Source organism: Chrysemys picta, chromosome 2, assembly GCF_011386835.1.
Source record: "Chrysemys picta bellii isolate R12L10 chromosome 2, ASM1138683v2, whole genome shotgun sequence".
NCBI classification, from domain to species: Eukaryota; Metazoa; Chordata; order Testudines; family Emydidae; genus Chrysemys; species Chrysemys picta.
In genome coordinates, this window is record NC_088792.1 from 224,436,762 (window position 1) to 224,449,769 (window position 13,008).

Here is a 13,008-nt window from a genome sequence, read left to right on the forward strand (position 1 = left end):
TTAGGAAAGCTTACAAAACAAGTTAATTTATCCTATTAACAGGAGTATAATTGCATAAGCTCTCTCACTTCTCAATGATCAAGTATGCACACACACTTCATATGTAGTCATCTCAGATTCCCCTCACTCACTGTGGGCAGTTTTAATACCATGATCCTGGGGTAACTCTGTATACAAGTTATCCAGGGACTATTTAAATATTAACAATTTTAATATATTCTGTGAGAATGCCCCATCTTTGTAAGTAGTGTCACATCACGATTTTGGGTTTTTTACAGTATTACAGCATGTCTTGTCAACTTTTTTTAAAATATGAAATTGTACTTGGAGTTTCTGCTAATATGCCCTAAAAAGATGAGGATGACAGGTGTACACTTTGAGGGTGGAGGGAAGAAAAGAATCCAAGTAGCAGATTAATATACTTGAAAACAGAACTTAACATGGCATTATTATGTTCAAGTCTATTCATTATTAGGTTCTCATAGTTGCAGATTTCTAATTATTGTAATACAAAACAATTAGAACTCTTTTCATATTTGGTGTAGTTATGTTTGATGTTCTGTGGACAACTGGTCATTTAAAATCCATTATTAATTGCAATCTATTCAACTGTAGATTATAGATAATTATGTTCCCCATTACATTAAAATAATTTAAAGTATAGGAACCTGCATGAGCGAGTCTAATGAGTTATAAGTAATATGTTTTAAGTTCAGGCCCCAAGTTTGCACAATTTATAAATCAATAAACATTTGACTAAGTCCTAGATGTGATTTTTGATTAACAGAAAAAACACACATTATTTTATTAGCAAGATATTTTACTAGCTAAATGCAGCAATCTTCTGCCACACGTTAGAACTCCAAAACACTTACTTCACAACTGATCAATATGAAATGTTACTTTGTTCTCATATTTGAATTATTTTGAAATAGTTCCCTAAAGCTACCTAAACATTTGGTAATTGGTTAAAGATGGTTAGCAGTTCACTGGGCAGATAGAAATATGCAATATCAAAAGTAAAGAAAGTTAAAAGTTCACTATTCTATTTCAAGAGGATATTCTCACCAAGTATTCTGTCACCACAGAAGAGGCAGTTGCTAGTTCCTTTTAACACTACAGTGCATCTGAGGATGATTTAAGCACTGTTACATGTTTTACATTTTCCAAAATATTATCCTTTGGTAAACAAATTAACTTGTTTAGGACGCCTTCCTAACAATATTTCTCTAATCATGAAAGCTAGTTTTTAAGATCTAACATGCTATAGATACCAGATAAAAACCTTAGGTTTTAGATTCTGCAATAAAACAAGTCTTTCAGTAAAATCATTTAAAACCATTACAATACTGGTTAATTCAGAACGTAAGTAGTCACCCACTTTATCCCATTCATTTTATAAAACATCTGCACTGTACTGAAAGGAGGAGACTTAAGAGCACCATTTTGGCTCAATAGCTCTAGAGATGGATGACCATTTAAAGTAGTTGCATTTCGGATGCAGTGAATTTTTGTATTACATAAAGTGAAAAACTTGAAAAAAAATGTAATTTACATTTCAAAGATCTGTACTTGGGGAAAATCATTTTTCAGGCTAATTTACTAAATAAAGTGTGCATGCCAAGAACCATACTTAGATTAAGTGTGCAAGAAAAGTTTAATGTATGAGAATCTATATTCTTGCATTTGTTGAACAATTTTAGAATCAGTGTAGCTAATAAAAACTACGCAAACATTATCTGATAGGATAGATAAATGCCTACAAAAGCTTTTAATGCATTTAGAACATTCTAGTTTACCTACAGAAACTAGGACAACTTTACCAACAACAAACAGCCCATGAACATTTATTTCCTTAGGTACTTAAAGGGCAAATTTTCAAATGATTTATCATGTATCAAGTCAGAGCTATAGATATTAGAAAAAGGAGTATCTAAATTCTAAAAGCTTCAGTTCCCTGAAATATTACTTTTATTTCTACCAAACATCACCTCATCACTCTAAGAATAATTCAGTATTCTACAAAATGAGAGCAACTAAGGATATAAAGAATACTATTAAGTAACATTTACCACATAATCAAGTATAATAACCGAATATAGATAAAACCCAAATTAGAGTGTCTGAATATCTTCCCCCACTGAATTTTGTACTACACTTGGATGGACTGGATTCACTTCACAATAAGCAGTTGTGAATCAAGAAAGATACTCAGCAACTGTTACACCACACTTGATGTTATGAACAATGCCTATATCTATATTCAGGATTACAAAAAGTAAATGATAATTTAAGTTTCCAAATAAATGAAATGTCGTACATTAAATACTTCCAATCATCATCAATGCAGCATTAGTTTAAAATTAAAAATTTATATATCTTATTTTCAGTATCATTAACTAGTGTAATAAAGTTACTTCTGTATAACTAAAGAACCAAAAAATTGCACTTCACTAAATAAACATATGACACTAAGAATTTTGTCAAATTTCTGTTTTTTTCACGTCAGTATAACTTTAATCAACAAAAAAGGAAAAGGTTTATGGAAAAATAATTGGAGAGGCCCTTCTAAATTTTAATTCTTTTGTAAATATGTGAAAGATCTCTAAAACATGGAAAGACAGTTTTATAAAAATGTACAATTTCATTCCTTCATGCTAACAGATTAATCCTTTCCCCTTAATGAGCTTTTTTCTTGCCTAAGAATAGTTGATGTGATTTAATTTTCAAAGCTGTGAGTCACTGGAAAACTTTGTGATTTCTTCCAAATCTGTAACCACAAGCCGATCCCAGTCAACAATAGTTTTATAGTCACATTTACAATAAAGGTACAGATTACTTGTAAGGAAAGGCTATTGAACACAGTGGGCTATAACAACTTATATTTAATGTCTATAGGGCAAAAGAAGCCATTTGCTGAAAAGGCTTCCCTACAAGTTCAGCCCTCCTCCGATCTCGAAGTGGATTCCTTGTATTTAAGTTTTAATTTAGAATTAAATATAAAGGCTACACAAACAAAGCAATTGTAATGAAAAAATGTAATAATTTCTGATAAAGATATCTAATTGGTATATTAAGAAGTTATGCTAAGAATTTTAAAAGTTAGGTGTCTTACTGAGAACTAAAATACATACAAGATAACAGGCATATAGACAAGTAGAACAATTCACATCATAGTAGTTAAATATTTACAAATTAAAAATACAGCAGGAATCTGTACCAGCTACCATTACTGATGTTAAATGTATATATATGGAGCTTGAGTGTGGTTAAGATTCTGTAAAAAACTGAAGGTAATTTTTCAAGAGATGTTATAATTACACAACTAAGGTGTAAAAAGTCCTTAGTCTGGCCAATTAAAAGCAAACAGTTACTGCACTATTTTCTAAACCTTTTGGAACTGTTCACAGGTTTTAAATACAGAAGAAGCTTTGCACTGCTTTTCAATAGACAGATGTCCCCCATAAAGCTGAAATTACTCAAAGTGAAAATTATGCACTTAATAACTTTTTACAAGATGGCTATGAAATTTTGTTACACAATAGCCTTTAGTCTCCTTTCAAGGAATTGAGAACTAGTAGAAGTATACTATTTTTATATTAATAATGTTAGACTTTTTAATTTCTGCAACATCCATTCCAAAATCGTTTCCAAAACACAGCATTTTAACTAATGCATTAAGAAAACTCTCCTGAAGGCTTGCTACAACAAAAGAAATGCTTGGATCCAAACGAATCTGCAAGTGTATCCCTATTATGTGGCATTAATTTATCATACACAGGTCACTTTAATGTCTTTATCTTAAAAAAAACGGAACCACCCCTTTTGCTTTAGGCAGAGGTTCTGCATAGGTGATAACTATAAGAAAAGAGAAGCTGTCTCTTTAAAATGCCCTGCTCTGTCCCTGATCCCACGTGGAACCAACATCAGCAGCACTTTCGCATTAACTTCAATGTGATGCAAGATGAGGCATCATTTTATATAAATAAAACAAGAAGGCTGCTGAATACATTCTTTATGGGACACAAACAGGTGAACTAAGCATGCCAGTGAAATCACCAGGCATCCCCAGAAGAGGTGCCCTTACTCTGCGCCCTCTACGCCAGAAGAGGTGCCCTTACTTTCTCTCTCTCTGAGGAAATGTTCCAATCCAACACTACACTGAAGAATCCAGTTTAAATAGAGGATGGAGTCACAAGTAAAATTTGAATTTCAAATGCAACGAAAATGTACTTTATAAACCGGAAAGGTTTACTCTTTGCTTCACACATCCTAATTAGATCAGGAAAGTGACACTACAAAGGCATTACATTCCGGCCAAAAAATAAGAAAAAGAGAAACCAACCGCACACAAAGAGCATTAAAAAGGAAGTTATAAAGGAGCAAATATAGCATTTATCTTATCTAAAAATCACTCCACATTACCCCAAAGTTATGTAGTTTCTGCACTACCATCTCCCCCTACCTCTCTCATCTGAATGGGATTTTCACGTTTTCTTATTGTCGGTGGCGAGTTATAAGAGGCTTTTGCCTTTCCAAAGAATTCATCAACAGAAAAAATAATAAATATTAACTCCTTGCTCCCTGAAACGTTAAAAGGGGCATGCGAGGACACGGGGTTTATTCCGTTACCCTTAGGAAGAAAAGGGGGATCAGCCCCGCTTTTTAAGTATTTTTGGGAATTTTTTTCTAATTTTTATTTTGTTATATGCCTCAGTTCTCCCTCCATTTTGGTTGTTTATGATACTGACAACAAGCTGTCCCTGCTCTCTCTCTCCGGATCTCTCCTGCTTTCAGTTAACAAACCCCTCTCCCCAATGCAACAACACTCAGCACTAACTTGGATTCACACTTTCCTCTAAACATACCCGAATGAGGGAAGCAAAAGGCTCCTGGGCGACTCGAAGGGGGGAGAGCAGATAAATTATTTTCTTTATTATGGAAGGAAAAACTTTAGTCTTCCCCCCACCAAAAAAAAAAAAAAAAAAAACCGAAGGAAAGGGGGGCTGAGTTCCGCAAAGTGACTCCAGATCCCCCCCAAAAGATTGAGCTGGCTACTTCCTAGGACAAACTCTGGAGAGTGGGGTCCACCCGGGAAATTTTTGTGCAAAATGCGCCTGGTTTGATAGTTCGGGTGAATTTATATTAATTTTTCCCTCATTTTTGGGCAACACGGTCTCTAATGTCTTCCGCTCCCTCTCGCTGCTGTCACTCTATTCACAGCACAGACCCTGGAGAAGGAGAGGGGGGGGTGCTAGAAGATGGGAGAGGGGGGGAACTTCTGCAAAAAACTTTTCAGAACTCCCCAACGAAGCTAAGGGGTGGGGGAGAACCCTTCTCCCTCCTTAAGTTCCCCAGGCAAACTTCTCTCCCTCTTTAACTACTACGGTGCAGGAGGGAAGAAGGGGGGAGGGTGGACTAAACTCCTAAGATATATTTTTATAAAATACATTTTCCAGACTATCTATTTTTCTCCCCTACTTTCTGCCTTGGGGTCCCCAGAAGGATAGTGGGGGCAGCTCAGAGATGGGAGGGGGCGCGATTAACACAAACTTTTCCTTGCCGCTGCTTGCTGCTCCTCTCTCCGCTCCCCCTCCTCCTTCTCCTCCTCCCCCTTCATAATTTAAATAACCCTGATATTTCCCTGCTAAACCCCGGCGCCTGCCCCCCAAACCCGCAGCAGACTCACCGCGGGAGCCTCAGCATCCCCTCTGCGCCCCGTTTCCACCCTTTACAGTGTTCTCCGATTTTTCTGTAATTTTTTCCCCATATTTCGGGCTGGACGCGGCGGGCCTGGAAATTGTTTGCTTTCCCCTCTTTCCAGCAGCCATTGTAGTGTATGCGCTGCGGTGCAGCCCAGCCTGCCGCACACGCCGCGCCCACACCGCCCGCCGCCCACACGCGCCGCGGGTTGGCCGCCTCCCCCCGTCACTCAGGGCTCCGGCCGCGCCCCGCTGGAGGCGCCTGCGGCCCGCGCCGCCCGCCTGGTTGGTGGAAGAAGACGCCGCTCAGGCCGGGGGAGGGCGGGGCCGAGCGGGGATTGGCGGCCCGGCCGCGGGCTCGGCGCTGTCACTCAAACCGGCCGGGGAGCCAGGAGTGGGCGGCGGCGGTGTCAGTCCGGGGGGAGCCGCGGGGCCGGGAGCGGGCTAGGCTGCGCCTCTACATAACTGCTGCCGCCCGAGCTGCCGCTGACGTCTTTCGAATTGGAGACGGGGCTCGCGCGCCTGCTTAGCCGCCCGTGAGGTAAGTGCGGGGCCAGGGTGCCGCGGGCCGGTCTTCCCCGCCGGGACGTCCGCGCCGCCTTCCTCCTGTAGCGCGGCCAGGGACCCGCCGCTCCGGGAGCGGGCTTTGTCCTCCCGCCTCAGGGTGGGGAGCAGGAGCGGGGCCCGCTCGCTTCACCTCCGCGGCTGCCCTGACGGCAGGGGGCGCCCCCGCAGCTGGGCCCGGGCGGAGAGGCGGGCGAGCCTGCACCGGAGTTCAGGCTTCCCTGTCACTGAAACGGAGGGGCGGGGGCGGTGTCTCCGCTCGCTGCAGCCCCTCGCCGCTGCGGGCGGCGCCCTGCCCCCCTCCCACCCTCTGGAAGCGGCGCCGACCCTCTGCCGGCGAAACGGGGGAACAAGTGTGTAAAAGGCCCCCGGGCTCCCGTGTGACAGGCGCCCAGCGTGTGCTGCGTGTCCCCGGGGCCTCCCGAGACCCGCCAGGTGCCTGGAGCGCAGCGCCCGAGAAAGTGACTTGCCCGTAAGCAGATCTTTGGAGGCACCTTCCTGTCCCCGCTTTGAGACGGGAGAGGCCAGGCGAGGGGCAGCCCCTAAACCACTCAGCCCCCTATTGTAGCCTCCTCCGCTCTCACAGATCGAGGTGTTAATTCAGCCCACCTCGTTAATGACAGATTTAGGGCTTGACTGTACTGGGTTCCGCTGAAACACTTGGCCCTGGGAGCCCTGGAAAATAGCTTGATGGGTCTTGAACTGAAAGTATGCCCTGGGGTTAAACTGTACTAGTAAGAAATATTTTCCTTGTCTGTGCTATTATTTACAACTGTTCATTAATTTAGTAAAACATAATTAAAAACTGTAGTATAAACAAAGCCTTGATGTGTTTGGGGTTGGCCCTGTATTCCTAAAGCAGGCAGGTCCGTCTGTGTATGTGTAAAAATTGGAGGGGGGAGGGGGAAGAGATTACTTCCTATTAACTCAAATAGTAGTAGCATTTGCATGTGAGCTACCTGTATGTCAGGCTTGATAGTGGGTTGTGCTCCTAATGTTGTTGAAGCACTTCATAGAAAATTCAGTTCAAGAGTCATCAGATTATCTTCCACGCTGCCCTTACCTGTGAAGTATTTTTTGTAGTAGTGCTCAGTATTTTTGCAAATAGACAAGTTTTTGCACATTCTAAACCAAATTACTAAACAACTTCATAAGAACAAAACCTACTTTTTAAACATTAAATTGACAAACAATACACTTTCTACATTTCATTGTCAATTGGACTAGACAGATTGACAAGCACTGGAAATATCTCTGCTTTAAATGAGCTATTAGTCATTTGTCATAGAATCATAGAATCATAGAATATCAGAGTTGGAAGGGACCTCAAGAGGTCATCTAGTCCAACCCCCTGCTCAAAGCAGGACCAATTCCCAGCTAAATCATCCCAGCCAGGGCTTTGTCAAGCCGGGCCTTAAAAACCTCCAAGGAAGGAGACTCCACCACCAAAAATTGAGATATCCCATCTCCTAGAACTGGAAGGGACCTTGAAAGGTCATCAAGTCCAGCCCCCTGCCTTCACTAGCAGGACTAAGTACTGATTTTGGCCCAGATCCCTAAGTGGCCCCCTCAAGGATTGAGCTTACAACCCTGGGTTTAGCAGGCCAATGCTCAAACCACTGAGCTATCCCTCCACTCCCCGAGGTACTGACTGACATTAATAGTGTAAACATTAGACAAAATCTGCTTCCAGTAAGTGACCTTCGGCCTCTTCATTGAAAGATCACTTTCATGGCGATGGTCTTAAAAGCATACCAGCAATGTGTCCTTATTGAGCCTGCTTTTCTAAAATAAATGCAACACACCAGTTATAAGTAATACTTGGGCAAACCTCTGAAATGTCATGTTAATAGCAATTATGTAGATAGGATGTACCTTATATACCCGTTCATAAGCTGAATGTTTTTGGTAAAAAAAGTGACGCATCGAAGAGCAGGGGTCGGCTTATAAATGGGTTTACACCAAAATTTGATGATTTTAAACTCTATGGAATCATTGAATTGAATATCTAATACATTGTCGTTTTGTTTACTTGGAGCTCCTGCGGGCATGGAGCCCCTCAGCGCCCCGTGGCCGCGGAGGGGCTCCATGCCTGCAGATGCTCCAAGTAAACAAAATGTCCTGACCCGCTAGCGGCTTACCTTGATGGCCAGAAGCCAAAGTTTGCCAACCCCTGAAATATAGGGTCGGCTTATGAAAGGGTCATACAGGTTTTGCTGTTTTTACCTAACCATCTTAGGGGGTTGGCTTATAAACGAACGGGCTAATGAACGAGTATGTATGGTAGGTTCTTTTGGCCTTTTCCGCAATCCCTGGTTATCTAAGAACTAGCAATACTGTTAGTGTACATCCATTTTATTTTTAAACCCTGTGTGATCAAAAACGCTCTAGCTAAGAAACTGAATATTTAGCTCCAGATATCAGTTACAATACAGCTAAAATGTCAAGCTCACTGTGAAAACGGTTGCTAAAAAAAACTTTCAGTATGTGAATTAATATTTTTAACTTGTATGCCGTCTTCCCTCATCACTAAAATCTGAGAGTTCAAATGCTTCTCAAAAGAAACAATGTTCTAAAGTGTGATTCTCCATTGGAAAAGGCATCGGAGTTCCATTCTTGTTTCAGTGACTTCAAACTCTGTTTAAAAAACATGTTCCAACTGTATACTCTGGTCTTAGATCTGAAGCTGCTGTTTCTCCCTTGTACACAATTACCTGTGGTGTAAATAAAACCACCCCCAAACAAATTAGGAAACCAAATTCTGCCCTCAGAAGCACCTGGGCAACCTAGTTTTCAGAGAGGCTGCCCAAGTGTAACTAAGGGCAGAATTTGGCCTGCAATTGAAACTTAACAGTTCAGTTCATTTATAAAAAGTACTAGAATCCCACTACCTCCTATATATTGGCTCTGCAGTGGTAAGAACACTAAAAAGGACTAAATAGATTTGTTACTGATATAAGCAGAGTTAGTACAGGGTGCTATTTTTTACTGTAGATACTCTTAAATTACATTTGTATTTCTAAGCATGTCTTTAACAGCAGCTTTTTGCAGAAAAATATTTGAGATCAAATAGGAAGCTCGGTGTCAAACTGAAACTAGTTTTCTACTTTATTTCACACTGGTTTAGCAATTAGAAACTAGCTTCAATATTAGTATGTAATCATTGTTTAAAAATCTGATTTGTTAAATGTGGGTTAAGTAGGACATAAGTGGACCCTAAGGAACCATTTTTGTATCTCAAACATGTCCCTAATTGGTAATGTAGTAGATCTAGATGTTTCTGTACTCAAAGCCTAGTTTCCACTATGGCCCTGATTCTTGTGGACTGGCCAAGAAGCACTTGACCCAAGCTAGGAGGGGTTTGCTTGTGCACATTACTCCTTTTCAGTTCTGTGCCATCTGGGTGCAAGGCTGGTCACCAGTTTAAATTAGAGCAGTTTGAGAGTTCTCCAAATATGCAGTGGCTGTTAAAAGTCCCTAGGGCCTTTTGTAGTATCTGGGGAGTTTGGGGGTGTAGGACTATGTGAGACATACCCCTTTCCTCAGCCAAATCCCTACACTGATCATCAGGAGTTGGCATAGGAGCTACTACATGGCTAGGAAAATGGAATCCTAGTGGCTTGCTAAACTGGTCTGAGCTGCTTTGTACCATCAGAGTAGCATGAAGCATCCTAATACAGTAGAAAACCAGGCCTCTTGTATACAGAAAACCGAACAAGTTTCTGTATTCCTTTTTTTCTAAATTATGTTTTTAAAAAAAATCTCTGCCAAATCTTGCATGTATGTACTATGGTAGAGGTTTCTGTGTTAAACCACTTAAAATGGAAATTCAAACTGAGACTCTTAACATTAATGGCACTCGTGGGTCAAATATAAAAAAAATTCTTTCTTTCCTGCTTCTAGCTGCAGTAAGACATTTTAGGATGTCCAGAAATGTGCAGCGACTTAGAGACCACGATACAAATCCATGTCTAGCGGTAAGATTGGTCAGTTATGATTTAATCTGAAGATGCATTACTGTAGGGGTATGAAAACTACCCAAATAGTTCCTTCTAAAAGCAAGTAGTTTATAATTCTTCATCTTCCTTCTGAAGGGGTGTATGTGTGGCTGTAAACATCAGAAATATTTGGACCTTTTAAGTTGAAAATATTAAGTTCAGAAACTAATAGCTCTTCATGAATGGATGGGGTAGGCTTCTGGTTATCAGGTTTGGAATTCTGATTGTGGTTTCAAGGACAGACTTAAATCCTTGTAGCTTGGATTTGTTCCCCTCTCTTTTAATTACCTAAAAAAAAAAAAAAATCAAGTGTTTTGCAGTTTACTGTGTTCTTTTGAAAGAGCCAAACAGAACTTCTATCTGTTCTGCAGACGGATGACTTTTTTTCCCCCCAGAGGTTCTGAGCAGCCACAAGTCCTAGTTTTGAAGTCTTTGCTTTCAGATTCCCTGGCCCTTCTTGTAAGAGCAGGAGTTTGCCCTAGTATCCTTGATGTAAAGTTTCTCCTTCTACTTAGACAGGTTGGCTGCCTCCCTTAATCTTAATTTCTAAAATACTTTGGGGATTTTTTAGAATGAAATAATGCACTAAAAATGTGTAAATATATTTATCCCCACCAGCTCTTAAGTGTGACATGTCTTCCATATTAAAGGAAACGGATGCCTCTAGACAATGTTTGGATGACAATAACTACAGAAAGGATATGTGTGCCTCTTATTTTTTAAAGTACAAAAACTGCAGAAAATTTTGGGTAAGTAGGCTTGAGCAAAATTCTCAATCAAACAGAATATTTTGGTTTAACAAAACAGTCCTTTGGGTTTATCCTGGTAACTAATGCCTAACACTAATCAAACTTTTTGCACTAGATAATTCCAGTTTATACAGTCAATACTCTGACATGTATTAAGGTTCTAGTATTTTCATTTTAATAGTGCTAAAACAGTAATGAAAGAACAAAAGTAATTTTAGTTTTGCCTCTGTAATTTTAAGAACGATGACTATGCTAAGTAATTTTCGGACGTTAAAGTAATGCATAAGTGCAAGTCTTAAACTGCTATATTTGTCCTTTTTTACAAATCTGAGTGGGTCTACTCAAATGTTTTTTGCAGTGTTAAATACGCCCAGTCTCCTTCTAAATCCTTAGAATTTAGTACTGGTACTATATCCTGACCCAAATCTCATGGATATATTAGAACAAAATTTTTAAACAATATAATCAGGGAGTTTTCCTTCCTATGTTAACTTCCCTCACCATTCTATTCACTTTGGCCTGGTCTACACTGGGCGTGAATAACGTAGCTGAAGTCTACATACTTAGATCAACTTACCGCGGTGTCTTCACTACAGTGAGTCGACTGCTGCCGCTCCCCCCGGTTGACTCTGCCTGCACTTCTCTGGAGTACAGAAGTCGATGGGAGAGCGCTCAGGGATCGATTTATTGCATCTAGACTAGACACGATAAATCAATCCCCACTGGATCCATCGCTGCCCGCCGGTAGTGAAGACCTACCCTTTGTCTTCCCTGAAATTGTTCTCCTACACTTCATCTTGCTTCCTATTAATATATCATAACTCCCTCCTGCCCCCCCATGGGGTGTTCTGCTGCTGCCACTTAAGTTTCCTTCTAACTCCAGCTTTTTCTTGTTCAGACAAAACATTCTGCAGTGGGAATAGCAGCAGAGAAATCACTCCTTCTGTGCTGTACTAGCAACACCCTTTAGCTAATGACTTTCAATAATACTTGTCTGCAAACAGCTTTTTTGGTAGGTTGCACAATTATGCAGTTAATCTGACATTGCCAGGAGAATACTGTAGTTCTTTAAAAGTACTTGCTTTCACTGTCTACTGAAACGGTAAGGTGGATTATCTGATGTTACTTGCCCAATACCAGTGCATTTAACTGAAGTTAAGTACCTAGTTTCTGCTATAAAGTACTTCTCAGAAGTACATTCACTAAGAGCTAAATTAGAGTCAGAGACTTCTGAGACATCAGTGTGTTCTCATACTCACTTTCTTCTGTTTACAGCATGCCATTATGATACAAAGGAGAAGAGATGGTGTGAAACCAAATATGCCTACAGCAGACGAGAGAGAGAATATATTGAAGTCAATAGGAGGAACACCATACTGATCACACAATCTTTGTTTAATATTATGTACATATGAAGATTTGTCAGCTAGGCATTAAATTTTTTTAACATTGCGTCTGTTTATTTAATCATAAGATGTTGCCAACCAAAAAAAGAACGTTACCTTAGATTGTAAAGCTCTTTGGGTGTTTGGGGGACATGGTGCGGCAGGGACAGCTTTTCTTCTGTTTGTACAGTACCTAGCACAATAAGGTCCTGGTCAGAGTAGGTCTTCTAGGTGCTACCATGATGCAAATAAATAGTAATTACTATGTGCCTAAAAGGGTCACTACAGACATGTACAAAGATGGCCTCGAGGCAGTTATGGAAGTGATTCTTAAACTTTCACTTAATGCTGAATACCACATAATTGGCCTTTGATATTTGACAGCGTCTTCAAAACAAGGTTTGGCCTAGAGTCATATCTGTGGCAGGGGACAGAGCAGCTGCCTAGAGGGAGAATTACAGAGGAAGAAGAACTAAGACTGGTTTGGTACAACTTAACCAATAACTACTACTCTATTGTTTTGCATAATGGTTAAGTAGCAGGTCCCTATTCTGGGTTTTTCATATTTAAGTGAAAATACCAACGTTGACATGAGTAGTCACACTTATCA

The 13,008-nt window shown here is 40.5% G+C and overlaps 2 protein-coding genes across 12 annotated transcripts in view; one reads left to right on the top strand and one right to left on the bottom strand.

Annotated features, from left to right (window-relative positions):
• The window catches only part of PLAG1 (PLAG1 zinc finger), a 51,424-nt gene extending 45,525 nt beyond the window's left edge, over nt 1-5,899 (bottom strand). For 2 of the 10 annotated variants that reach the window (XM_008170784.4, XM_065585571.1), the window contains exon 1: nt 5,690-5,868. The gene's annotated coding sequence lies outside the window, so the exon portion shown is untranslated. Of the gene's footprint in view, nt 1-5,689 lie in introns of all 10 variants that reach the window. The other 8 variants (XM_042857010.2, XM_042857005.2, XM_042857009.2 and 5 more) reach the window with 6 other exon arrangements.
• Nucleotides 5,900-6,102: 203 nt separating this feature from the next.
• CHCHD7 (coiled-coil-helix-coiled-coil-helix domain containing 7) lies at nt 6,103-12,465 on the top strand. Of its 2 annotated transcripts, XM_005301176.5 has the most exons (4): nt 6,103-6,243; nt 10,170-10,243; nt 10,915-11,013; nt 12,289-12,465. In XM_005301176.5, the coding sequence occupies exons 2-4, from the start codon at nt 10,190-10,192 to the stop codon at nt 12,391-12,393; spliced, it is 258 nt and encodes an 85-aa protein (XP_005301233.1). In that variant the 5' UTR covers nt 6,103-6,243; nt 10,170-10,189; the 3' UTR covers nt 12,394-12,465. The 2 variants fall into 2 exon arrangements, 1 of the variants encoding a protein (XP_005301233.1); XR_256365.4 differs by lacking the exon at nt 12,289-12,465 and having other exon boundaries at nt 6,176-6,243; nt 10,883-11,013.
• The last annotated feature ends 543 nt before the right edge of the window (nt 12,466-13,008 follow it).